This window comes from Colias eurytheme, chromosome 14 (genome assembly GCF_061535395.1).
Source record: "Colias eurytheme isolate Ceu_HAF_F1 chromosome 14, ilColEury1 Martin Lab GWU primary, whole genome shotgun sequence".
In the NCBI taxonomy this organism is placed as follows: Eukaryota; Metazoa; Arthropoda; class Insecta; order Lepidoptera; family Pieridae; genus Colias; species Colias eurytheme.
Window position 1 is genome coordinate 1,898,074 of NC_142993.1, and position 26,897 is coordinate 1,924,970.

A 26,897-nucleotide genomic window follows, 5' to 3' on the forward strand; every position below is an offset into this window, starting at 1 on the left:
TTTAACATTCATGATATTTTTGATGTCATTTTTGTTATTTAAACTAGTTAAAAAACAGTTTAAAAAAGTTCTGTCTTGGACGTCCGTGTGTCTGTATGTGCGGAGGATTTTCTTGTTAACACGATAGCGACCGAAATACTTTACTAATCGAGTCTTTTTTTTTCTCTTACGCTTGAGTATGCTCAGGAATAGAACCCTTTCATTTTTCAGGGTCTGATTCAATGTGGTTTAATTGTTATTAAATAAACAAAAATAATAATTAATAAATAATTATTAAAAAAAAATTATGAGGCGTGCACTTTTGGATTTTCCAAATTATTTTTTAATATTCACATAATCTTTAGATACGTCATCGGTCATACCCATTTACAACAAAAATTAACGATATGTATAGAACGTGATTTTTTGTAATCTTTGTTCGCTAGTTAGCTAATTTGTACAGAACCCCATAATGTCGCGAAACCGAGTCAGACTTATTTTTGTATGTTTGAGTGACATGAAAATATTCTTTGATGTCACAGAGATCTGTGTTTGATGTAATAAACCAGCTTTCATTTTCCTCATAAAATCTAATCTTGATATTAAAATATTTATTAGTATACCTATCTACGATGTAAGATAAAAAAAAAAATAGTTTTAATTTTAATTTCATATGAATTCTGATGGCGTTTATAACCTTTTTATTATTATTATTTATTGTTAATATTACCTATCCTTTCCTTGTATTCAGCTTATTATAGCAGCATAAAAATTACAATTATAAACATATTATAAATACTGAATCTGTACGTACTAATAATCACGTGCGTACCTAGTCTGATTTTAGTTTAGCGTGTAGAAAAAAAAGCTCCCAATTTTTATTTTGAAGAAACTAAAGAAAGAATGGGAAAAGACGAGTACCTATGTAATAAATAAGATGCCGCAATTAAAATTCTATCTAATTCACATTTTATTACACAATAAATCTTTGTATTCGAGATTGTATTAAATATTAAATATAAAATTATAAATGTGTCGAACTGTCGAAGGAATCTTCATGAATGTATTCATGAATGTACTTAGCACTTCGAGTAAAAAAGTATGTTTATTTGTCGGCTGAATCAATTTAAGAAAGGGATCAATTTAATTTTTTACGTACGTATCATTTTTTCCATAAAAAAAATCACATCTCATAATTATTAGCCGAATAATGAACAATGAACATGTGCATATTATTTTACCGCGTTTATTTATAATTTTACTTGCCATTCGCCTCATTATTCTTATGGCTATTTAATACGAATATTTACATGTGATTTATGAGATATTTCAAGAATGCATTTTCTGAATTAATCGTTAATCTAAAAAATTTTAATTCTAAAAATATGTAACATGTGTCGCGACATTCACACCGTAAAATGGAACTCTGACCGGATACACACAATGTTTTAAGGTTGGCACAACTATGACATTTTCTAGAAACTTACAGAATGTTATAATATTGCTATGCTTGAGTCTCTTACCTATTTATTGGGAACATTTTTCTTAACTGTGCCTTTTTGTTTTTGAAACACTTTGAGAAAGCTTTAATTTTATATTTATCTTTAGAGTACTTAATAATTATTCTTAAATGAATATTGTTCGAAACAAATTAATGAAGCTAACGGAAAGTATAAAACTCAGAAAAATTATACTTACAAAATAAAAAAAATATATTCTAAAGATTAAAAATTATACCTAATGTTACAAGAAAATTATTATTTATTGGTTAATAGAAAAGAAATCATCTGTCGCAAAGTGCATTTTTATTATGGGCATTACAAGAATACTTATAATATGTTCATTTTTATATCTTAATTTTCCTTTTTTTTAATGCTGACAAGCATTAATGAATTACAATATTTTTTTCTCAAAATTTAGCGATATTCAGAATAACTGAAATACATATGTAATTCCAAGGCTCATTAAAGTTGAAATGGCAATTTGCAATTATAATTATGGTAACATTCGTCTGTATTCTGTCATGTAAACTGACTTCTCGTGCGTGCATAATGCATATTAAAATTTGACTTTGCACGACGTTTCTCGAAAAGTGCAAATCTGCGGTTGATCCAAGTGGAATATCTAATACAAGAGTTTTTACGATCGTTTTGTTATACTGACTGAAAGATATTGAATTGATTAGTGTGAAAAGTGCCTGTTATACATAAAAGTAGTACAAATTGACGTGCAGTTACACAGCCTTGAAGAATATCTATTAGTGGTATTTGAAAATCGCGTATCATTGCGGACCTCGTGTTACTATTTAGGGCCTAAAAATGGCAAAGTGGGGTGAAGGAGACCCTCGGTGGATCGTGGAGGAGCGACCAGACGCAACAAATGTTAATAACTGGCATTGGACAGAGAAAAACGCTGGTCCGTGGTCGAAAGACCGACTGAAGGAGTTATTGAATAACTTAAAAATCGCGCAAAACGGCATAGACTGTAAGATAACTGAAGTGGAAAAGATCGATGGTGAGGCCACTGCAAATAATAGGAAAGGGAAGTTAATATTTTTCTATGAATGGGACATCAAGTTGAAGTGGGAGGGTCTTCTGGCTGGTGCCAAAGACAAGGTGAAAGGTGAAATGCATATCCCTAATTTATCTGAAGAGAATGATGTCAGTGAAGTTGATGTAAGTAACAATATTATAATGTATTTTCAATATTATATACTTGTCAGTAATTTAACCTTTGCACAATGTCTGCATTTTTTATAATAGTGTACTGTATGGCTTTTAAAATGGAATTTGTTTCTGTTATGAAAAGTTTACATATTCTTCAAGATTTTAGAAGCATTCTTTCCCATTAATTTTGGAACAATGTCAACTCTAATTTGGATGTATGATAAATAGTTGTAAAGAAAATGGTACTTATATATTTTTTTAAATATAAATTTAATTAAGCTGATATATGCCAAACTGTTTAGAGTTCATAATTCATCAGCGCATGCTACTATATAAAATCACAGTTATATTTAGTGGAGTTATAACAACACAGAGTTATTTCCAATGTATAAGTTCATTTAACAGTTAATGTGGTTACTTATCAATATAGTATTTTTATTTCATTTCATAAATGTGTGGTTCAACCACAAAATATGAAATCTTATCTATACTAATATTATAAAATTGAAGAGTTTGTTTGTTTGTTCGAACGCGCTAATCTCAGGGACTACTGGTACGATTTGAAAAATTCCTTCGGTATTACATAGCTCATTTATTGAGGAAGGCTATAGGTTATATATTATCACGCTAAGACCAACAGCGGAGCAATGTGGGAAAAACCACGGGGCACAGCTAGTATTAACTAAAATTGTACTTCCAGTACTTGAAAAATAATTTAAAACTCTGTTCACAGATAATTATCATATTTTTGTACATTCAAAAATTTTAATCTATATAATTTTTTCATTTACAGATAACAGTGACAATCAAAGGTAGCGGTGATGAAGCGCAGCGTGTAAAAGCCTTCATGCACAATGTTGGAAGGGATGAAATTCGCAAACAACTCAAAGAGTACATTAGAAGCTTGAAGGAAGAATTTTCCAAAGGCTTAATTCTACCCAAGAAGGGAGAGGCGCCTGTAAAACCAGATAATATATCTACGATAACAAGTGGCTTCAACAAAAAAGTGAATATGGAACCAGTGGTCTCTAAACAAACCAAGCAAGTTGGTTGCAAGCTTGATACAAAAACAATTGAGTTATCCGAGACGTTTCAATGTCGCGCGCAAGAGTTTTACGACGCGATGACTAGAATAGAAATGGTGACTGCGTTCACGCAAGGACATGTTAAAATGGAGGCAGAAAAGGGGGGAAAATTCGCCCTGTTTGGTGGTAATGTGTCAGGGGAGTTTAGGGAGCTGGTGCCTGGCAAGAAGATTGTGCAATATTGGCGGTATAAGCAGTGGCCGGATAACCATTTCTCAGAAGTCACTTTCACTATTGATGAGAAGGTAAACTGGAATTATTTATCTATTATTTTTTAATTTAAATAACTGGAATTGTAAGAGAATTTATACTTTGTATTGTTATCTCTTGATTGGAACTACATTTTATAGTTATAGTTTAAAGAAACACAATTCTCTTGTTCCACTCTTATTTACTTTTTTTTTTTTATTAAAAAATGACCGGTTAACTATAACTATATAAGGTTATCTATAAGATGCTATTGCTTTAGGATTATGGCCAACCCTATATTTTGATGAATGAATTGGCTATTTAGCCACTTCTCGGTGTATAAATATGAGGATTTTATTCTACTTCAATTTAAAATGCCTAAATAATTATTGCATTGTTCTAATTCAATCACATAGATAAATGAAAGGCTTTACTAGCTAAACAAGTTAATCAAATAGTTAAGATAATGAAATTGATGATTACTTTGTTTTTTTTTTTAATATCAGGGATAAATGAAAAAAACCTGCCAAGTGCGAGTCGGACTCGTGCACGAATGGTTCCGTACTGTGGGGACCCCAATTAATATTTTATTTTTATTAATTTTTAGGCAACGGAAATACATCATTTGTGAAAATTTTAGCTTTCTGGCTATCACGGCTTATGAGATAAAGCCTGGAGACAGACAGACACACAACGAAGTCTCAGTAATAGGGTCCCGTTTTACCCTAGGGTACAGAACTCTAAAAATATTAATGAAAGGTTTAAATGTCAGTTAAAAATTCATGTTTCCAGGACGACCACACGCTAGTCTCGTTGAAACAAGAGTTGGTGCCAACCTCAGAGGTTGAACAAACATGTGACAACTGGAAGCGTTACTACTTCGACAGTATCAAGCGAGCGTTCGGCTTTGGAGCCTTCCTGTGATCTCGGAGTTATGCTTAGCTAATGTTAGGTATGAATTGAATAAAAAAAAATAGTAATAATAAAATCTTTATGCATATATTTAGTAATAATAAAATCTTATATTATTTATCTAATTATGAAAATATTTATAACAACCTATGTCCTTGCAAACTACTTAATTACTAAACTACTTACTAACTTGCCTTCTGAGATACAGGTAATTACCTAGTTCAGAAGGCAGAGCAATATTTTAATGTTATATTTGAAGTTGCTAATAAATTTTATTTTATTTTTTTTATTTTATTTTAAAACCTACTTACTAAAAGGAATGCGGCTCAGCATTTTACAGTGAAAGCATAGACTTTCACTGCAGAGCTTATTTTCAGCGACACGTTATTAATTATTAATATTTATATTATATGCATATCTATGTATGTGTAAGTCATGATTTATGATTTTTCTCGTGTACTTCACGCGAATTATATTCGCGTGAAGTACACGAGAAAAATAGACACTAGTTTGCCTTCGGCTTCGTTCTTGAGGTTGGTGTGTTGAAATAAACAAAATATTCAGGTTTATATCATTACTGTATCTATAGAAATAAAAAAAAGACGTGTGTCACTCGGGGACTGCCGCGGTAAAACTATTGCATGCTATGCCTTCAAGCCACACCTCCGCGCCCGTCGGAGTGGGGAGCGTGAGGTTTTTTCGTTACGGAATTTCTGGATTCGATCCCCGCGCTCAAGGCCCGCGATAGAAGCTATGCAATAGCTTAAAAACTGAAATGTGAATATGAATTATTGATTAAACAGTGTAATGAATACATGGCAATCTCTGGATATGTGTTTGTTTCAAGAAGTTTTATTGTAATGAAATTGAAAATTCCACACATAGGTAATTTTTTTGTTATAATTATAACATTTACTTATTATATTCAGACAGTCTGCTATCTCAGTTTCCATAGTGTGTATTCGTTTTCGAAACGGCAGGATAAATAATATAAGTACAAATTGAACAAATTCGTTTCTCATTTTGCCGCTGTCTGTCCCTATGAAACTATTAAAAAAAATTATACCATACATACTTAAAACAAGGTTTGATAACAATTTTTATTCCTTTGTGTTTTCCTATTTCGTTCACTTGTCGAACGGCCAGTGAACTAAATATATATTTTTTTTAAAGGTCAAAGGGGTCGTAAAAAATAACTAGGCGACCTGATTTAATGAGTGTTATCTTTAAAATTTTACATACATAAGAACTGCGTAAATATTAACTATTTTGGTGAATTAACTTCATTCGAAACTTTAAATCATTTTGCACTCGCGTGTGTAATTTCGAGCCCACGGCTTTTGTAGTAGAAATTATTGAGCTGTTTTTGACTACCAATTTCAAATTAACTTGCATAAAATATTTTCGAATAATTATTTTAAAGACGTTGCTCCACTTAGAAAATCTTCCATATAAAGTAATAAAATATATTTTATTTACAGGTTCAATTTTACAAAGGGCTTCTAAAAGAGCGGTCCTCCGGCGGAATGATCTGGCGAATCATTTCTACAACTGTGATTGGTCACTGTCATTTTTGTCAACGGCAACTTTTTAATAATGTACCTCTAAATACAGATAAATAATTAAATAATAAAAGTATAAAGTTTCATTACACACGCATGGGTTTTATAATAAAAAAATTGTTGTTCAAAATCTTCTATTTGGCTTAGATTTCAAAATTAGGATTTTCTGTGTTGTAAATTTTCAAAAAAACAGACTGAACTATAACCAGCCAGTAACATTATTTAAGCAATATTAAGTGTGGCCTTTTTAGTGTGGAATTATTTGTGTTCCAAATTCAAGAACCCTAATGGTTTTGGAATTTTATTTTTATCCATTGTAGAATAAGAAATAAATTTAAAATGCAACCACATCACTGTGGCTTATTCTTATTGCTATGAATTACTAATAAGACCCTTCGTATAAATCTGACGTAGTAGATAATGGATAAAATTTGACACTAAATCCAAATTTTGCATATTACATATATACCAAGTTATTTATAAAAAAAATCGTTTGTTTGATAATCTTTATAAAATTGCGTGTTCATGAGTTACAAGTGATCTTAGTAATGTTTTTTATATAATAAAAAATATAAAAGGTATTTTGGTAGGTTAAAATATGAAGTTTGTTAACAAAATTGTGCATTGTTGCCGTTGATTCAGCTTGCAATTAAGATAGACCGAATGTATTGCTTATTTTCATAAGCTTATGAATTATGTTAACAATCTAATTTATGGTTTATTCAATAAACTATGTGAGGTATTATGGTTGTTTTATTTGATAGTTATTTCCCCCAAGCGTCGTCTGTTACCGATATTACCTTTACCTGTGGCACTAATTAATAAACTACCAATTTCTACCAAACGACGGAAAAAATCGAATTTGGCATTTTATTAGGTATAAAGAAATATTCGTAGAACTACTAAACCTACCTGTGAATGTGTCCACCTTTTTTATTTTTGTATTCTAGCTATAATTTACTAATTAGCGCCACCTTACGTTAAAATAGTATAGTATTTATTATATTATTATCTGTGATTTATGAATGTTGGTATATTGCGCGGGGCTAATCTTGATATTTTTTTTAAGCTTTTTAATATTATACGATTTATATGTGTGGTACATACAAAGTACAAACTCTTACTTAAATATAATATAGAATTAAATTGTGTTAGTTCAAAGATTTGATTTGAAGATTTCAATTCAATTTTACTGCAATTAATAATATTTAATTTTTTATTTTGTACAGAAACTTCGCAATAAACAAAAGTAGGGTTAGGTAAGAGAGCAAAGTTTTGTTTACATCACGTATGTACTAGTAGGTTTTATCCAGAAGTTGTATGTTATCGAAAACTTGACCCCTTGTTCTATTCGCATTATCAGTTCAGTTGTTATTCCGCAATGTACATGAGAATGTGGTTCGTGGGAGTATTTTTGCTTTTTCATGTGGTTAGTGTTTTTTTTATGTTTTGTAATTTTGTAGTTATCACTGTATTAAATGGTAGGTCTTGAAATGTAATATATGAACATATTGTGAAGTTCGATTATTATAGACATCGTTCAACTATTGAACTGGTTTCATTATTTTTTCAAATTCAACATTCAAATTGTCTGATAAGTATATATAGTCATCCTTGAAATACATTGCCTATATAATTCCGTTCAATAATATTATATAAGTACCTATAAGTCTATTTCATTATTAAAAATAAATAGTAAATTATTATTTATTTATTGAAAATTGGTAGTTAGTAGTTGGTTACCAAAACTTTATTATTTTTAAAAATTTATTACATATTATATTCTAATTAAATATTATTTCTTTGTTTACATAGGTGTCTATTCAAGCCATTGTAGCGTTATTTAATGTATGTATATTTTAAAAAATTATACGCAATTCTATTTTTAAATTGTTTCAAAATTATATTTTATATACTTAGTTCAAAATATTTGAGATGCTTACGTGTTTCTTTAGTGTGTTGCTATTTGAATTCATTATATTTAAGATAAACATTATTTTTGTTATGACCTTTTATCTGTTTTTTATAGATACAAGCACAACCTGGTTTTGGTCATTCTTATTTAGGAAACTCACGCTTGGTAAGTGTCTTCTTAATATTATTGTTTTAATTCTATATTTTAGTTAGTTAGTAAACTGTAAATTAGTCTAGTTGTAACAAAATACTCATAATGTTATACTTAATGAAGTATGAAGTTAAAGTAAATAATAATTTTCTGGTTTCTATTCTTATTCAAAACCACAAAACCATTAAGGTTTGTCAAATACTGTAATTAGAAGCCCCGGCTTTTCGAATTAGAACGAAAACTTTTTTGACACTTATTTTTCAATAGATGGCGTAAGTATTCTAATACACATATTATATTATAGAAACAGTTCATAAAAAATATTAAGAAGTCCATCGCATAAAAGAAAATACGATATTGATTATTATTATAGGAGTAGGTACTTTTAACATGTTTGTTGCCCCTTAGCGATGACTAGCCCGAGACAAAGAGACAATAATACTATTGTTCTTAATAAATTCATTAATCGAAATCAATTGTTTCAGTGTCATCAATGGAACTGCATAAACACAAAATTAAATCTGACAGATGCATTACCGCCAAAGGATAAATACTGGAATATTTTGTCAAATTTTTTGGAGCCAGAGTGGCAGGCAATAGGGCAGAATGCTGTGAACGCGTGCTATGGGGAGAGAAATAAAAAATATACCAACACTTGTCCCGGACAAGCTTTAATGCATTGCGTTGTTGATCAAATGATTGATGTAAGTTGTTAAAAATGTTGCAACGTATTTGATCATTAAGACGAACTGAAAACAGTCGATGCCAACGCCATCTAGTTCTATAATATCTAGATTAAAAACAATATAAAATCGATGAGAAAAGATGTGTTCATTATGAATCAATTTATTGCACGCCTCATAAGCGAAGCGTTGAGGTGGGTACTACTGTCACTTCGCGCAAAACATCTGATTTTTCAAACTTAAAATGCATTTATGTATCATACATTGCACTTGTAAGATAATACATACACACACATATTAAGAAAAAACACTATTTTTAACGTTCATGATATTTTTGATGTCATTTTTGTTATTTAAACTAGTTAAAAAACAGTTTAAAAAAGTTCTGTCTTGGACGTCCGTGTGTCTGTATGTGCGGATCCTTTTTCTTGTTAACACGATAGCGACCGAAATACTTTACTAATCGAGTCTTTTTTTTTTCTCTTACGCTTGAGTATGCTCAGGAATAGAACCCTTTCATTTTTCAGGGTCTGATTCGATGTGGTTTAATTGTTATTAAATAAACAAAAATAATAATTAATAAATATTTATTAAAAAAAAATTATGAGGCGTGCACTTTTGGATTTTCCAAATTATTTATTTTTAATGTCGTTTTTAAGAACTGTCCTGCAGGGCGGTGGAAACAGGAAGATGGATGTGCGTCTGTTTCATCTTTGGCTGCTTACAACTACATGTTCTCACAAAGGTAAATCCTAAAAACGTATGAGACAATAAGACGAGAAGAATAGAGTAGAATTAAAAAAAAAGAGCGTGTGTGCCGAGCACGCGTGTCAGAAGTGAAACTTCTTTGACTAGATTCAAAGATACCTAAATCGTCGCATTACTCCATGATGCGACGGTATAGCCAGGACGAGACCTTGAAATTTTACTCTCAACGCGCCTAAAGAAGTTTCACTTAAAAAAAATATTTTTTATACTGAAGGAATTTTTAATTGTTTCATTATTCTTTGCTTTTTCTTTGCAGTCGATATAACAACCTCGAAAATAATCTGCCAAATGAGCGACGACCTTCTTGGTTTTTACAAAAGGTAAGGTCTTTCTAGGAATATGTATAAAAATTGGAGAAATCTCAATGTAGCTTTAGGAGTTTAATAAAAATGTATGTATCTACTCCTACGATTTTAGGATATCATTTATTGTGTCTCTACTTGAGTCGATTGCGTCAATATTAAATTCAAACAACATCTAGTAATAGTTTTTTTTATAAATTACAGTACTTCAACACAAAATGCTGCGATTTGCCACCGTTATTTGGAGAAGATATGGTTAAAGAATGTGGATTTAAGAAATTCATGGAATACCACATTCATACTGCACAAACAGACAGGCCTTTCAGATATTCCTTGCTAAATCTGGTAAGTCAAACAATTGTTTTGTTATTCACTATACTCACTACATAGTATAAAACAAAGTCGCTTTCTCTGTCCCTATGTCTCTATGTATGCTTCAATCTTTATAACTACACAACGGATTTTGATGCGTTTTTTTAAATAGATAGAGTGATCCAAGTGGAAGGTTTTAGTACATAATTTATTGGGTTTTAGACAAAGCGGGCGAAGCCGCGGGTGGTAAACTAGTTGTTATACATATCTACTTAAATCAAAAATGTTATTATGTAATAATGTGACTACGAATTTATTTAGTGACGTTATAATTTTTTTTAGGCTCCTACAACTACGGAGATTGTAACTGAAGATTCTTCAGAGGTAAGTAAGATGAGGTTTCTTAGGTTTTTGTTGCATATAAATAATTTAAGATTAAGAGAATAGTATTTTTTATAGAAGCAGCTGAATTAATTCATTATTATCTACACTAAGTTAAATATGAGTAGGTAAATAACAGTATATAAATATTGATGTGATACGATAGCTTCAATAGAATATAATGTAAACTGCATTGGCGATTTTTCATTATACATATAAACTCAAGTCTTTTATTTTTCATATTTAAGAATTTTTATTACGTATGTGCCGTGTGTTATTGTATCAAATTATTGTCTACTTTTATTTCACTGTACAATAAAGAATAAATATTATTTACATTTTTAAACATAGGAAATGGATCCCCTCGAATGTTGCAATCTAAGTGGATTTATCGAAGACTCTTGGCGCAGTGAGTGTCACTTCGAAATGTCGTGGGATATGAACAAACGTCTCGGGTTCATTGATGTCAGTTCACACGAACCTTCCACCACTACGACAGAAAGAGTCCCTAAAGTTAATGATGTTAAAGTTGTACCGCTTTCGGTAAGATAAAAATGTGTTATTTACTCATAAGCCTTTAAATATTAACTGCCTGATTGTAAAATTGTCTGTAAGTTGTAATGGCTTGTATTTATTCATTTAAACTATTTATTGTGCTACCAAAAATACAAACAAAACTTATTCTAAAAGAAAAACAGCACAGATGGCGGCACTTAAGAGTGATATCTTCCAGGCAACCAACTGATAGAAAGATAAATAATAAACTAGAAATAGTAGGTAGGTCGAAAGTATACGCAAAGATAAATAAATAATAATGTCATACAAAAATAACAAATATATTTTTAAATAAAGATTATAAATAAACTAAATACTATAAAATGAAAACATACATAAACAAAAATAATACGTTTATTTTTGTTTATAAGTAAAATACATACACAAACACTGTTAAATTCTCCCCTGCCCGAATTACGCGAACGAGTTGTTTTTTGTTTATATGTTTTTTATTGATAATGATTACCTATTATATTATTAGAAAAAAACTTATTTTTCTGGCCAACATCTGTATCAGTTTTATTTAAATCGATCGAATAGTTTTTCTGTATTCTAGCCATTGCCACACATTCATATATTTTTCATATTTCTTTTTACAATCTTCCTAACGACTAAATTTTCATTTCAGTGTGAAAAAGAAACCTGCATTTTCAAAAAGTTAAACGTCATTAATGAATCCGGTATATTAGATACAGTGGCATTTACAAAACTCCTAGATAATATGACAAATACATATCCAGAATGGACTAAACCAAAAGCAAGGGTGATGACGCAGTGTTTGAATAAACTGCATCGGATGTATGACGCTGAATGCAGTTTGAATGAAGTTCTTCAGTGTGTATTTGATGTGCTGTCTGAGGTAAGGAAAATTATTTATTAATTATTAAGTATAAGTTACTTGAAAATATTATAATAAACTAGCGGTCCGCCTCGGCTTCGCCCCTGGTACCTACATGTTTAAACTATTCTATCCCTCAAGTTGGATCGAACTGCACATGGTGTGCGAATTTTATTATAATTGGTTAAGTGGTTTAGGAGTCCATTGAGGACAAACATTGTGACACGAGATTTATATATATTAAGATTAAGATAAGCTATTGGTAGCAACCGCAGAATAAGACGTAGCCTTTAAGCTATCTCTAGACACATAGTTAACGGTATGTTGCGACTAAAAAAATATAAATAAAATTAATGTTTCTAATTGTGAAGATTTTAGCAATTATTTATCATTGCCAAATACTATTGATTTTTTAAAGGATCAAAATCTATCAGTCGTTCTAATATGGAATTAAAAAGAGCGCCATCTTATGGAGTTTTCAAGGAACTTCACAGTTCGCTTTTCTTTTTGAGCCGTATAATATTTATTGTCATACATACTAACATTAATAATTTTTAACTATCTATTGCAGAACTGTCCTCAAGCTCGAAAAGATGATCCGTGCAAGTAAGTATATATTATCTAATTAAAAGCATTTTATACATATAAATGTACATCTGCTTGACTTTCACTGGCAAATTAGCGGGACTATTATGACTACATAGTATAAAACAAAGTCACTTTCTCAGTCCCAGGGACATATCCCTTTGTATGCTTAAATCTTTCAAACTACGCAACGGATTTTGATGCGGTTTTTTTAATACATAGAGTGATTCAAGAGGAAGGTTTTAGTATATAATTTATTAGGTTTTAATCAAAGCGGGCGAAGCCGCGGGCGGTAAGCTTAATTAGATAAATAAAATAGAGGTGCAGGCAATCTGTTACTGGCGACATATGTTATTATGAATACATTAAATTAAATATTATCATCGAATAATTATTTTCCAGACAGAAAAACTCAAACACTAAGGATATCTGCCAGATAAGCGGAGGGAAATATACACCGGTATGAATGTTTTTTTTAATAAGCATAATATGTAGATAGTAGATACGTAGCGGCGAAATTAATAATCAGTCAGTTAATTTAAGTTAGAATTTATGAAAATATAAGTCTAAAATTCTAAAGCTAAGTATCTGTAATTTTATCAGTAGGTACCTAAGCCACGAAAATATTCATTATTTAAATAATGAAATTGGAATATTCCAGAAGTTTTTCTTCTTATTGGCATTTCTTGAATAATCTTTGGAAGAGGGCGCTGACTCCTGAAATACAGGTTTTGACCTAGTTTGCGAGTCAGAGACTTCAATATTTCAAAATGTAAAATATTTTGTCAATAAAGAATTTTTATTTATTTATTTATTTAAAATTCCAGAAGTACCGTCGTCAATTCTGTGGTATCCCCAACTTGGTGCCACCACACATTCTTTCCGAGTGCGGTGTGACGTCATTGTCCACTTTACAATATGTGCCGCAGTATGACAAAATTAAACCTTATCGGTGGGAAAATAAGGTTCATGTAAGTGAAATGCTTGCTTAGTTATGCTTTTTGTAACCTAAGCTAAATAATACACTATAGTAATGGTAAACGGGGCATCTCCATACAAAAAAAAGAACGCACACGTGTCAGAAGTGAAACTTCTTTGGAAAGATTGAAAGATACCAAAATCGTCGCCTTGCATCATGACGTGACGGTATTGCTATGACGCGACCTTGAAATTTTATTCTCACCGCGCCTAAAGAAGTTTCACTTCATAAATGCGTGAGTTGTACAAATGTCAAACCTCAATTAAATTTAAAATTAATTTACTACAAACAGTAAACGTAGTTTACCTTTAATTTAAAATGAGCTTATGCGCCACAGAGTGTTTTGGTAACGGATAATACATAAAAGCATAAGACACAATATGTGTTTATGCTTTTATGTAATTAATGTATTTTATGTATTTTTATGTATTTAATGAATAATTTTTTTTCAGTGTAAAGAACTAACTCCACCTACAAGTTGTCTCCTCAACAAAATGGGAGTTCTCAGTAAATACGGTTTCGTAGATTATTTCAGCATGAAGAATCTAATACATTCCTATAGTACATCCCCATTGTATGAGTTGTATTTTAGCGTATTTCTAACAACTCCAATGTATAAGGAATACTGTAGTTCTCCGAAGAAATTGTTGAATTTGATCGATTTTATGCTTATGGTAAGTTTTTTGAATGATTAATATAACTTTATAAATTATCCAAATTCTCAATTTATGTGGTTATTATTTATAATATAGTACTTATCTGTATAAAGACGGTTTTACCCGCTTCACTCCGCTCGTATTGATTTTTGCGTGATGATAATAGGTAGCCTGTAGCTTTAAATATCTATCTATCTCTGTAAGACACTATTTTTTTTTAAATTGGACTAGTAGTTCCTGAGAATAGTGCGTTTAAGTAAACAAACTCTTGAACTTTGTATTAGCAGATATCTCTTTATTATTATAGAATCACAAACTTCAATAATATATTATGTAATATGAATCTTTTTCTAAACTCTAAAACTGTTTTCCAGACCTGCCCAGCATCAAAGCGCAAAGAAAACATACCAAAATGCAGGAAAATGTTCCACGAACTAAACACGTCAGTGCCCCAAGAAATGACAAGGGATCAACTTACACAGATATTTAGAAGCATCCATAATTCCATATCAACAAAACCCACTAGTCCTAAAGTACAGAAAAATAAGGCGTATTATAAAACTAATAAACTATTCGATTTCGGTATTTTCGGTGCAAAAGATGCGCCTCCAGTAAATGTTATTGATGTTAAGCCAAAACCAAAGACTTTGGTTGTCCTCCCAGTGTATCAACGTATGCCCAACACAACTACGGGATTTCCGATTAATTCTTTGCAAAAAGATGGCATTTATAGGTCTTAATTTATGTTTATGAAATAAATATTTTAAGTACACTGATGTTTTATTTACATCGATTGCTTTTCTTTTTAACTCTTGGTAAAGCCTAGGTATATGATGGCAGTGAATAAGTAAAATCTGTTTGCTAGTAAATTCAAAGTGAAATAATCTCAGCCACATTCGGCCTCATTTCCACATTAACATAATATGTACCAACAAATATTTTTTTTATAAAGATGACGATTTTAGTTCTCTAGAGGAAAAGTTTCGAAATATGCCCATTATTCTTAAAGTATATGTTATTAACTTATTAGTGACTACACGACACTACACAACTACCTACACTTAAACACGTTTCTGAGTAAATTGACTATAGTAAAATGAAAAATCCATTAAATGTGGTATAGTATAATGAGGCATTATATTTCAGTCTTTTTCATTGATCGATCTGATTTACAGTCAAATAAGTCATGTCTTATAATATGTACTAGTTCGCATCACACCGAGTTATTTTTTGTTGGTCTTTACCGGGAATCGTAACCGGGACCTTTCGGTTTTAGTCTCAGACTTTAATCACTGTACCAAGGAGGCAGTTAATAAATCTCTTTCTGAATTGAATCCATTACCTATTATTTCAGGTATATCTTATGTTATTTTTACACGCTTTATATTAGCTTCACCTGTACAGGTAAATTAGCTTGGAGAAATTTTTGCGTTTGTAGTAGTGTATGGTCAGCAAATAAAATAAAACAACATTTTATTTTTAGTTTTTATTTTATACAGGGTTACTTGTAAAACACCAGCAACCTCGCAGGACAAGATAGCTAACATCATAAGTAACAACATTTGTTCTACGACTTTTGGCATAACGCAATAAATTATTTTTAAATGATTTTTTAAACTTTTATTGTACTCTCCTTACATTTGTAAGTCTATGTTCTATTAATTATCGGATGGACGACGCGACGCCCCCTTCCCCCTCTCGTTCGCTTTTTGTTTACGTAATTTTTGGGAGGCGTAGAGTTTATAATATTCAGACGGAAAATTAAATGAATATTTATTTTTGTATGAAAATAAAATCTAACAAATTATCAAAAGTAGAAATGTTGTTACTTATGATGTTAGCTATCTTGTCCTGCGAGGTTGCCGGTGTTTTACAAGTAACCCTGTATATATAAGGGATTTTAAATTAAACTATATGTGTTTCTCCTCTGAAAAAGATGAGACTTTATTTTAATATTTGCACATTTAACATACATATAACTTTTACATTAACAATGTTACTAAAATGAAAAATTTACTAACCTGAAAAAGAAACGACATTTAAAGTTTAATTCTTTAGTTTGAGAAGTCAAAGGCTTGCCTCGACCATGTTTTAACACTGTAGCCATATTGAATTAACAATATAAAGTTACAACACTTACACACAAATTAAACACTAGTTATGGCCCTGCCTTCATACAAAACTGCTGAATACGCCGTTCGCACGGGAATAGAATGTGGATGCGATTTCCCTTAGTTAGCATCCAAGCTTACGTCTTTATAATTATTAAACTGTATAAATTCATTCTTTAACTCCGGTCTGCATCGTGCAGACATGGGTGTAAAAGTCTCATTTTAGCTATTAAATGTAGTTTTTAAGTACATCTGTGATCTGAGTTTTCATTTGGGGCCTCCGGCTGCGGGACATGTAATTCACTTCAACAAATATTATAACAATAATAACAAATAATAACAACAATCAACAAATACAAAATTTATCAATTAAACTACGTACATAATAATTATAATTTTTGAATGAAATGTGCTTTATGTTCTAACGGTACCAAACGACTGCACGTGGCACCTGCGGGCAGCGTAAACTGGTTTATTCTGGTTTTGTGCGTGTTTCCACTTTCCACTATCAAGTGACGATTTATTTATTTGTTTTGTTTCGTAATTATTATGGTCAAATATTAATTATGAAACAAATTATTATGGACACGATATTTTATTGTTTCACGGTAGTCGCCTTGTCGTTTGCTCAAGGACGTAAAATTGAATGATATATTTTTTTTTTATAAAGTCAAAACCATTTTCTTTCAAATAAAAACTTGTTTTTATTGAAAACAAAAGTGTTGCTAGGAATAAGTATAAAATTAAATAGTAATGTTAGGATATCGAAACATTTTTGTATAGGCCAGAACGATATAGTGGAAACGCGCTCTAAGATCTGAGTAATATACACACCACTACATATGCAAAAATTTCTCCAAGCTAATTTACCTGTATGTTTGTTTGTAACCGACTTCTTTGGGCGCAATTTTGACCCACTTTAAACGGCCAGATTTCGTTCAAACTTTGTAGATTTATTGAGGATCGATGACAATACACTAATTTGATAAAATTATTCCATTTTTCAATTTCGGTTTTCTATAAAAAGCGTGTTTTTTAGTTTTTTTTAACTATTATTATTTATTATTTAGGGTATATAGACTGGGGTAGAAGCCTTTGAAAATAATGAAAAGATAAAAAAAATCGCAGTCGGATGAAACCCATTAGAAAAGGAGGGGAATATGATAAAAATGTAAGGAAAAATAAATTACGGTCAATCCGAGTTCGGGAAGCGGGAGGGGGGAGCTTTTAAGAGAAAAAAATGGTTTCTCTCGATTTCCGACAAAACTACAAGTCCTATAGAAAAAAGTTCAATGGCAAAGTTGTAGGTAATTAAAAGTTTTACAACTTTTGTATTCACAATTTTTTCACATAACCTAAAAATTTAGGTGAAAAATTCAAAAAACCAAGTTTTTGGTCTTTTATTTCTATCTACTTCAAAATTTATTTTTTTTCTACGAAATTTGGTGGAAACTTACTTTATTATGTCCCAAATACACTGTAATTTATTTGATTGAAAATATTTATTTTTTCGCCTTATTTTGAATTAATACCAAAAAAACAACCTAATTTTCAATCGAAAAGTCACCCGTCAAAATATCAGCTTTTTTCAAAAACTTGGGGTGTCTTTTATTCATTGAAATCTCTACTTTCATATGGTGTAAAAAAAAATAAACACCACCATAGTAAATGTTCTCAGGAAATGCATACAAACAGTGTGATAATGAGCTTTTACTAAATCAGGCACACTTCTCGAACTCTATATCTTCTCTTGTATCGGCTTTTCGGTAATATTTCAAAAGAAAAATAATTATCTGTTCTAAGTTTAATATTTTACAGCATATTCAAAAGCAAAATGATGTCGATAAAAACATTTCAGGTAGTTCGAGAAGTGTGCCTGATTTAGTAAAAGCTAATTTTCAGACTGTTTGTATGCATTTCCTGAGAACATTTACTATGGTGGTGTTTATTTTTTTTACACCATATGAAAGTAGAGATTTCAATGAATAAAAGGCACCCCAAGTTTTTGAAAAAAGATGATATTTTGACGGGTGACTTTTCGATTGAAAATTAGGTTGTTTTTTTGGTATTAATTCAAAATAAGGCGAAAAAATAAATATTTTCAATCAAATAAATTACAGTGTATTTGGGACATAATAAAGTAAGTTTCCACCAAATTTCGTAGAAAAAAAATAAATTTTGAAGTAGATAGAAATAAAAGACCAAAAACTTGGTTTTTTGAATTTTTCACCTAAATTTTTAGGTTATGTGAAAAAATTGTGAATACAAAAGTTGTAGAACTTTTAATTACCTACAACTTTGCCATTGAACTTTTTTCTATAGGACTTGTAGTTTTGTCGGAAATCGAGAGAAACCATTTTTTTCTCTTGAAAGCTCCCCCCTCCCGCTTCCCGAACTCGGATTGACCGTAATTTATTTTTCCTTACATTTTTATCATATTCCCCTCCTTTTCTAATGGGTTTCATCCGACTGCGATTTTTTTTTGTTTCAAAAATTATCTACTCTAGTCTAATAGGGTATAGGTACGAGGAAAATAAAAAACAAAAATCGAAGCAATGTGTAAAATATATTCATAATAATTATTTCTGTAAAACAGAAACTATTGTACTTAACAAAATCTTACAATCTTACAAGTTTTAATACAATTCATTATGGGTTCTACATCAAAATTTGTCAGTCTTTTAAACATTTTCCAATTTGAATTTTATTATGAAGAGAAGTTAATTTTGACATTCAATAATATATAGAGGATAAATAGCCTTCTCTTATGTATTCATTAGAATATAAATATCAAACATTTTACAAACAAAATATGTTACAATACTACAAAAATTGTCATCATGCGTACAATTTATTACAAACTTAAGTAGTAATTGTTCGTCTTCAAACTTTATGAACGCTGTTTTTTTCAGAATTTTACCAATCATTTATTTAAATTTCATAATAATAAGATTTCTGTCAGTGTCCATAAAATTTGGTATGAACTGTATTTTTAAATAAATAAAGAATATAGCAAGACAATAGGCACGCGAGTTTTACTCAAATGTATATTTAAATAATAACAATTCATTTAAAAATAAGTAAATTTGAATATACCGTCATTTTCCAAACCTAAAATTGTTTATTGCATCAAATTTTAAAGCATCGAATAATAAATGGCAAGCGAAAATATATTCGAGTACTTATTAACTAAATTTTTTAACTGTACATTATATGTAATACAATTTTAATAGGAAAAATACTTATTTACATAAATGTCATTTGATCACATACAAGTCTAAACTAAAAAGATTAAGTAATAATATTCAAAACACAAAAACTATCAAACTATGCTAAGTATGAGCCAGCACTCTGTAAAATATAAATATAAGACATACATTTATACAAAAATGTACTCTAAATATAATGGCTTAAGAACCAAAAAATAATTATAAAATATTACATACGATGACTCAAACCAATTCGCAATTTTTATAATATATAGACGAAAACTGATTTCGTAAAATGATTTGCCAATTATATTTTTTGATTAAATATATGGATTACATTAAATTGGACATAGACAACAAACTAAAGATAATAAGATTACCACAAACATAACTGAAATTGTACAAATGCTAAAATTACAGTATATTTAAGTTTATTTTATTACATCTATTTTAAGTAATACTTAAGAAAATAATGCAAATTACAATTTGCGTGAATCAGAATAATGAAAAGATTTTTTACATTAAATAATCGTATGCCTGGCATACGTTATATTTATTTCATTTCGTTCGTTTCGATTTTAAAATCTTCTATAGATATAGACACAGCATAATTCAGATGCTCAAAGTTATAAATATTCTGTTCATATAGCTGCCATTTTGTACTATCATAATATCAACCACACATTTTATTAAAATAGTATTTCAAATTCGAATTTAAAACATTAAAGCCACTTCACACCGATACAAACTTTATTAAGGCAACTACAAACTGATTAAAGCCCAATCAAACCGACTATCTCTTTATACTAAACTGCAATGTAAAGGCCGAATTACACGTATTAAGGCATGTTCAAACTGATGCTATCATAGTTTCTCATGGATCGCGTTTCCAAGTTATGAGTCGTGTTCATTCTGGACAGTATTTCTTGTTGTAGTGCTTTTAATGTTCTAGCAGCAGAGTGGTCAGTGGGTGGGGCTAATAAGAGAGCTCTACGGGCGTGTGGTAAAGCGTCTGCGGGTTTGTTAAGGGCAAGTATGGCGCGAGACATTGCGTATGCGCATTCGAACGCGTTTGGGCGGAGTACTGAGGCCCGGGCTGCTAGGTCTAACGCTTCAGAGGGTTCCTGTGGAATAAAGGAATAGGTTATTGTGTTAGATTCTATTGAGTTTTTATGTAGTTAAGTGTAAGTATCAAGTAAATTGTAGTTTATTTTACTTTTTAATTCAATAAAGATATACACCAATTTAACATTTCAATAGAATTTTATTGATTAAACATTTTTTAAGATATAATAGAGCTAACAGCATGGTAATTGGATTTGCATATAATCTATATGTAACATGTTTCAACCAATGGTTTCAGTAGTTTTTGCGTGCAAAGCGGATAAGCATTTATCCACCTCATAGATATACCCAGTTATTGAGTTTAAACATAACAAACAAACATAAAAAATCTAATTTTACATAGAATTTTAACGTTTAAACGTTACAAATAAACACAAAAATCTTATCAAAATATTATTATACTTACATTAAGTTTCCGCTTACACCTCGACAAGTTAAGCAGCAAGTTAGTTTTAAGTTGCACAAACGCAGCCAAGTGTTCACTTGGTACGGTAGTGCCCGGGGTTGTAAGTCCTTCGTCACTTATCAAAGGGTTGATTTTTTTCAACGCATATTGGTACCTATGTGCAGCTTCAGAAGGTCTATTTTTGCGGTAGAGGAGATTGCCGTCTTCTAGGAGTTTGTTTAGGAGGATTAGCCTGTGGATTATAAGTTAATGTGTTCAGGTAAGATTGATAGAAACAGTAAAAAGTAGTGAAATGATAGATAATCTATCTTCTTATATATAAAAATGAATCACAAAATGTGTTGGTAAGCGCATAACTCGAGAACGGCTGAACCGATTTCGATAATTCTTTTTTCATTATATTCCTTGAAGTACGAGGATGGTTCTTATGTAGAGAAAACGTAAACATGTGCCACGGGCGAAGCCGGGGCGGACCGCTAGTAATATCATAATTTTCTGTAAATTTTTTGTGTTTATTTAGTTCTGTATAAGATGAATAGTGAATATGTAGTATCTTTAAATATATGTGTCTTGGTTATGTGTTCGTTTTGATTTTTATAATATTTGACATTAAATAATTTGTAGCTGTGTTGTTTTGTATTAAAATACTTACATAAATTCTGGTTTGCCTGACGCCATTACCCATGTCGTGGGTCCGAGTTTCGCTCCTTTCCTCAAAAAACAATTTACCACCTGCAATCAACAAACAACAATTAATTTAACTAATATTCACATTTTTTGGCTACGAATAAAAATAATAGTTTCCCATTGTATATCTTTTATTTTGTTTTCATTTTTGTATTTCCTTACTGTGTACACAATGAAGAATAAATAAATAAAGAAATAAATAATTTCTTCAAATAAATTGTAAAACTTCTGGAAAATCATATTAATATTATTAGGAAAGAATATATCATTTTATACATCGGATGTAGACAATACTTTATGAAGCAATGAAATAATTAAGATCGATATTTCTTATTATTTATTAATTTTATTGGATTTTAAAATACTTTTTTTGTTACTTTTCCATATACTTACAGCAACATTCCTCTGTCCGATCGCTCGGTCCAACGGCCTAAGACCGCTATGGTCAACCTTCTCTAGCGAAGCACCTCGTTCTAACAACATTTCGACCAGGTCCGCCGGTCCTCCGCACGCTAGACCGAGCGGGGTACGACCATTACCGTCGGGTTGGTCTGAAATAGGAGTAAGGAGTAAATAATAATAATAATAATAATAAAAACATTTATTGACAACAAAACACACCACACAGATACAAAAAACAAACATATTTAAAAAAGAAAGCAAAAAACCAATAAAACTTAAAAACTAATAAAACTTACAGACTTAAAACAGCTACAAACTACAACTAATAAAACTTACAGACATAACAAATAAAATAAAATAATATAAAAAACCTTATAACTAAACTTAAAAAAATATATAACTAAAAACAACAACAAAGAACTGTGTGGTAATGTCCATCATCAAAAGGGACTACTCAGCTATAAGCTGTAGTGCCCCCATAGGAACACTAACAGCACTGATTTTCAGGAGCCCCTATCGGTTGCGACGGTTGGAGTTACAGCTTTTTTTTTTAATAGATAATATTAATAGATAATATATAACTATATATGATGAAATAGTGATAAGTGTGATATATTATATTTATAAAATATTTGTACTTACTACTTATATAATATAAGAAATATATGTGTAATAAAAATATATGTATAGAAAAAAATAATAAATTAAGAATAATAAATAACTACATTAAGAAGTATGATATTATATACGAAGAGAATAGAGATACCCATACACATACAGCGGGACACACCAACGGCACTAAGGCTGGTACAGCGTATTTAATAAATGTTTTTTATATTTAAATCGGAAGTTTGTAATACTTTTTACTTCAGACAGGGGTGGTGGAAGGTTGTTCCAGCACTTAGTGGCGCTGTATGTGAAACCGCCTCTAAATGATGCAGTGTAGTGCATGGGTATTGATAGCTTTATGCTGGCAAATCTAGTTTTGTATTTTAGGTCGCTTCGTTGACCTAACCAGGCTAATTTTTTATATAGATATAATGGTATTTTTTTGTTCATTAAACCAAATACCAAAGTAGCAAAATGCAATTTCCTACGTCCATCCATATTTAAAATATTGGCGTCTTTAAGATAGGGACTGATGTGGCTTCTAGGTGGAACGTTCCAGCAATATCGTGCACAGGCATTCTGGACGCTGTCAAATATGATATATGAAGTGTTTATTTATTTATTTAGACATACCAACAGAGTACACTTAAAAATTATAACAATTAGATCTAAACAACTAACGAGTGTTTGTTGTTAAGTGAGAAGGTTGGAAAATTTTCAAAAAAAAAACTTGAAAGTAAAATATTGCTGAATACTAAAGACGTATCGAATACTACTAACATATTTTGATTACATTATTATTATTGGATTATTGACATTGTATGTATTTAGCTACCAGTACGGTAATTATAATAGTCTAGTAAGTTTTTTTAGGAGCCACTGATAACTGGAGGAGTGGAAAAAAATAACTAAATCCATAAAGATTTTTTAATCTTTATCACAACTGGTTTAAAAACCGGTGGTAGCTGGTAGCAAATTTCTTTGTGCTATGATTTACAGATTTTGTATTTTGACGATTCAAAAGGGCTTGTAATAGTAGTTGAATGTATTTGTTATAACGAATAACTCGAGGTTTTTCGAGTATAATTTTAACGATGCACTTTGACTTAAATGGCTAAACAAAAAAAAATTGGTTGTTTGTAAAGTAGGTTTACGATCGAGATGTTTACGTGATAACGTGTTATTGGTGGCAGCGGTCGAGATGAGACGGGAGATTGGTCCGTCTCTCTCTCGTTATACCTGCGATCGCGCTCGTGAGGTTTTGGTGTGACACAAGTTTCTGAATATGTCACCCGAGTAAAACGATTTTAAAAACGTTATCACGTTAAAAAGCTTAGTGTAAGTATACTGACCGACAGCAGCGCCCTTATCGAGCAGCACGGTGACGGCGGCGTGCCGCGCGCGCAGTGCGGCCCAGCCCAGCGCGCACACGCCGTCCGCATCGCACGCCGCGGGGTCAGCACCTGGGACAATATTATTAGTTATCACTACATAGTATAAAACAAAGTCGCTTTCTCTGTACCGATGTCCCTTTGTATGCTTCAATCTTTCAAACTACGCAACGGATTTTGATGCAGTTTTTGACGTGACAACGTCTTATAATTCGATAAAACCGGCTGCACGCACGAAAAAACATGACTTATGCGGCGCTATCTCGCTCTAACTCATCTGAGGCGTCCCATGTAAGGCTTGAAGTGCAAGCGAGAGCGTGGAACGAGCGACAAAGAAGCACAATCGGCCTTAAGACGTTCTCACGTTCAACTATCGTCAATAAACCAACTTTAAAGACAATTAATTTTTTATAACTTATTAAATACTAAATTTATTAAAATTCCCAAGAGGGGCTTCGCAGAGCTTGCGAAATTTACCATCGCCCAGTTTAAGCCTTACAACACAATTGTCATCACGAACATAATAAAATTATCAAGCAATAAGTAAACATTTTGATTAATAACTCAGACCCCGGAATCACAGACACAATAGAAAATCTATTGTGTCGTGGACCGATCGGGCCGTTCGGGGCTCAATGGGTCAAAAAGCATGCTATTAAGAATTGTCGCTACCATCTTCATATTGTTTAATTAATATTAAAATAATGAGAAAAAATAATTTTAAGCAAGTAATAGATAATATATTAGACCACATCTCAGCTTAACATCAGGCGAGATTGTGGTCAAGCGCTTCCCTATCAACAATAAAAAAAAAATATTTCTTACAAATAAGGAGTAACTTTAATTTCGCAGCAATTATAAGATTTCCTCCAACATAGCAATCTTCTTAATATAATTAATAATTGCAATCGATTACATATATGCAGAACGCACAGAATTGAAAAGACCTTTACTAAACCTTATTTCGCAAAAGTCAGTATTAAAACTCAATACTCACAATGCGCCAAAAGCATTTCCAAAACATCAGCATGTCCCTCCGCAGCAGCCAAAATCAACGGGTTCTTCCCCCCTGACCCCGATACATCAGCCCCAGAGTCCAATAATCTCAACACTAGTGCTGTCCTCCCGTTTTTACTCGCTAACGCTAGTGGTGACATCTGGCGAGCGTTTAGAGAATATGGTGTAGCTCCTCGGATAAGTAAAGCATCGGCGATAGCAGCATGGCCGGTTGAACAAGCCGCTGTTAGAGCTGTTTCACCGGTGACTGGACAGATACCGTCCGGCTGGAAGAAACATTCATTAAGTATTATAAAAATACAATATTATTTATCAAGTTAGCGATCCCGATTTAGTATGCATAGAAAAAAAAATTGGTTGTCTGTAAAGTCGGTTTACTGACGATAGTTGAACGTGACAACGTCCGATTGTGCTTCTTTGTCGCTCGTTCCGCGCTCTCGCTCGCACTTCAAGCCTTACATGGAACGCCTCAGAGCGAGGTAACGCCGCATGAGTCATGTTTTTTCGTGCGTGCAGCCGACTTTATCGAATTATAAGACGTTGTCACGTCAAAAATATAGCCTACTGTACTTTGCAAGGATGAAGCTATCATTTCATTCATAATATTTAACTTCACTCTATAAACAATTTGCTTACACACTTTTAAAGTTTTAAGTTGAGTTGAGAATGAGTTATTAAATTGTACTTTTTTTATATACGTATCACTAAAAGGTCGATGCAACATTTTTATTTTTTTGTCATTTTTGTGATCGCAACACAAGATCATTTGTTATCCCTTATTAATATTTGATAGCTTCGTTCCGGTATTCTTAATTCATTTACAAATACTTACAATCAACTCAGCAGTGTCCAGTAAATACTCCACGATATCCAAATGCCCGTTTTGCGCGGCAGCTATTAAGGCGTGCCTCGCACCAGGTACTAATTGTTCAATGTTGCTATCATCTATTTCTATGGAATTCCTATCGTCCTTGCCGGTCTGGCAACCCAGGAGATAGATCACTGTGTCTCTATGACCGTTTTTCGCTGCATGCACTAGGGGTGTTTGTTCTGCTGTATCTGTATGGCTTAGGGAGGCACCTGGAATATAAAAGGTTTTAAATAGAGGGAAAGAGATAATAAATAACGTCTTTAGCTTAGAATACTATTAGATTAACATCAGTTGAGACAATGATATTTAACTAGGGATTAACTGCTAGATACTAAGGTTGATATACTACATATTAGAAATTACACGCGAGGCCGGGTTAAATATTAGTTTGAATATTGTAATAAGAATGTACTGCGATTCTAAACAGCTACATAATTGATGTAGGTAGTTGATAACAAATCGCAGCACTATTAGCAAAGTAAGGGTTGTTGGGTCGAACGTCGTATAAACAACTTCCAAGCCCCCAGGCATGATTCGTACGCTAATTATGCT

General features: G+C 31.5%; 3 protein-coding genes across 3 annotated transcripts in view; 2 read left to right on the plus strand and 1 right to left on the minus strand.

The window, feature by feature from the left end:
• The first annotated feature begins 2,037 nt into the window (after window positions 1–2,037).
• LOC149902715 (activator of 90 kDa heat shock protein ATPase homolog 1) lies at window positions 2,038–6,738 on the plus strand. The gene is made up of 4 exons (XM_090109191.1): window positions 2,038–2,654; window positions 3,439–3,975; window positions 4,712–4,871; window positions 6,313–6,738. The coding sequence occupies exons 1-3, from the start codon at window positions 2,298–2,300 to the stop codon at window positions 4,841–4,843; spliced, it is 1,026 nt and encodes a 341-aa protein (XP_089965317.1). The 5' UTR covers window positions 2,038–2,297; the 3' UTR covers window positions 4,844–4,871; window positions 6,313–6,738.
• Window positions 6,739–7,737: 999 nt separating this feature from the next.
• LOC149902716 (uncharacterized) lies at window positions 7,738–15,286 on the plus strand. Its single transcript, XM_090109563.1, has 15 exons — window positions 7,738–7,822; window positions 8,209–8,241; window positions 8,423–8,473; window positions 8,944–9,162; window positions 9,801–9,886; window positions 10,166–10,229; window positions 10,416–10,556; window positions 10,866–10,907; window positions 11,256–11,447; window positions 12,088–12,318; window positions 12,869–12,903; window positions 13,285–13,342; window positions 13,710–13,853; window positions 14,314–14,535; window positions 14,892–15,286. Exons 1-15 carry the CDS (start codon window positions 7,775–7,777, stop codon window positions 15,255–15,257), a joined length of 1,932 nt encoding a protein of 643 aa, XP_089965689.1. The 5' UTR covers window positions 7,738–7,774; the 3' UTR covers window positions 15,258–15,286.
• Window positions 15,287–19,398: 4,112 nt separating this feature from the next.
• Window positions 19,399–26,897, minus strand: part of rols (zinc-RING finger and ankyrin repeat domain-containing protein rolling pebbles) — a 122,280-nt gene continuing 114,781 nt past the window's right edge. The window contains exons 10-16 of the mRNA XM_090109193.1: window positions 26,307–26,554; window positions 25,455–25,740; window positions 24,419–24,529; window positions 22,449–22,606; window positions 22,021–22,100; window positions 21,369–21,600; window positions 19,399–20,961 (exon numbers count right to left, since the gene is read on the minus strand). Of these exons, the coding sequence (XP_089965319.1) occupies window positions 20,677–20,961; window positions 21,369–21,600; window positions 22,021–22,100; window positions 22,449–22,606; window positions 24,419–24,529; window positions 25,455–25,740; window positions 26,307–26,554 (1,400 nt within the window). The 3' untranslated portion in view covers window positions 19,399–20,676. The remainder of the gene's footprint in view (window positions 20,962–21,368; window positions 21,601–22,020; window positions 22,101–22,448; window positions 22,607–24,418; window positions 24,530–25,454; window positions 25,741–26,306; window positions 26,555–26,897) is intronic.

What these genes read in the sequence shown, in the direction of transcription:
- LOC149902716 (XM_090109563.1), top strand. Translation starts at nt 7,775, where the DNA reads ATGTACATGAGAATGTGGTTCGTGGGAGTATTTTTGCTTTTTCATGTG. An exon ending in TATTTTTGCTTTTTCATGTG is followed by an intron (nt 7,823 to 8,208) that starts GTTAGTGTTTTT and finishes TTGTTTACATAG; the next exon opens with GTGTCTATTCAAGCCATTGT. An exon ending in TTGTTGATCAAATGATTGAT is followed by an intron (nt 9,163 to 9,800) that starts GTAAGTTGTTAA and finishes GTCGTTTTTAAG; the next exon opens with AACTGTCCTGCAGGGCGGTG.
- LOC149902715 (XM_090109191.1), top strand. Translation starts at nt 2,298, where the DNA reads ATGGCAAAGTGGGGTGAAGGAGACCCTCGGTGGATCGTGGAGGAGCGA. An exon ending in ATGATGTCAGTGAAGTTGAT is followed by an intron (nt 2,655 to 3,438) that starts GTAAGTAACAAT and finishes TTTCATTTACAG; the next exon opens with ATAACAGTGACAATCAAAGG. An exon ending in CTTTCACTATTGATGAGAAG is followed by an intron (nt 3,976 to 4,711) that starts GTAAACTGGAAT and finishes TCATGTTTCCAG; the next exon opens with GACGACCACACGCTAGTCTC.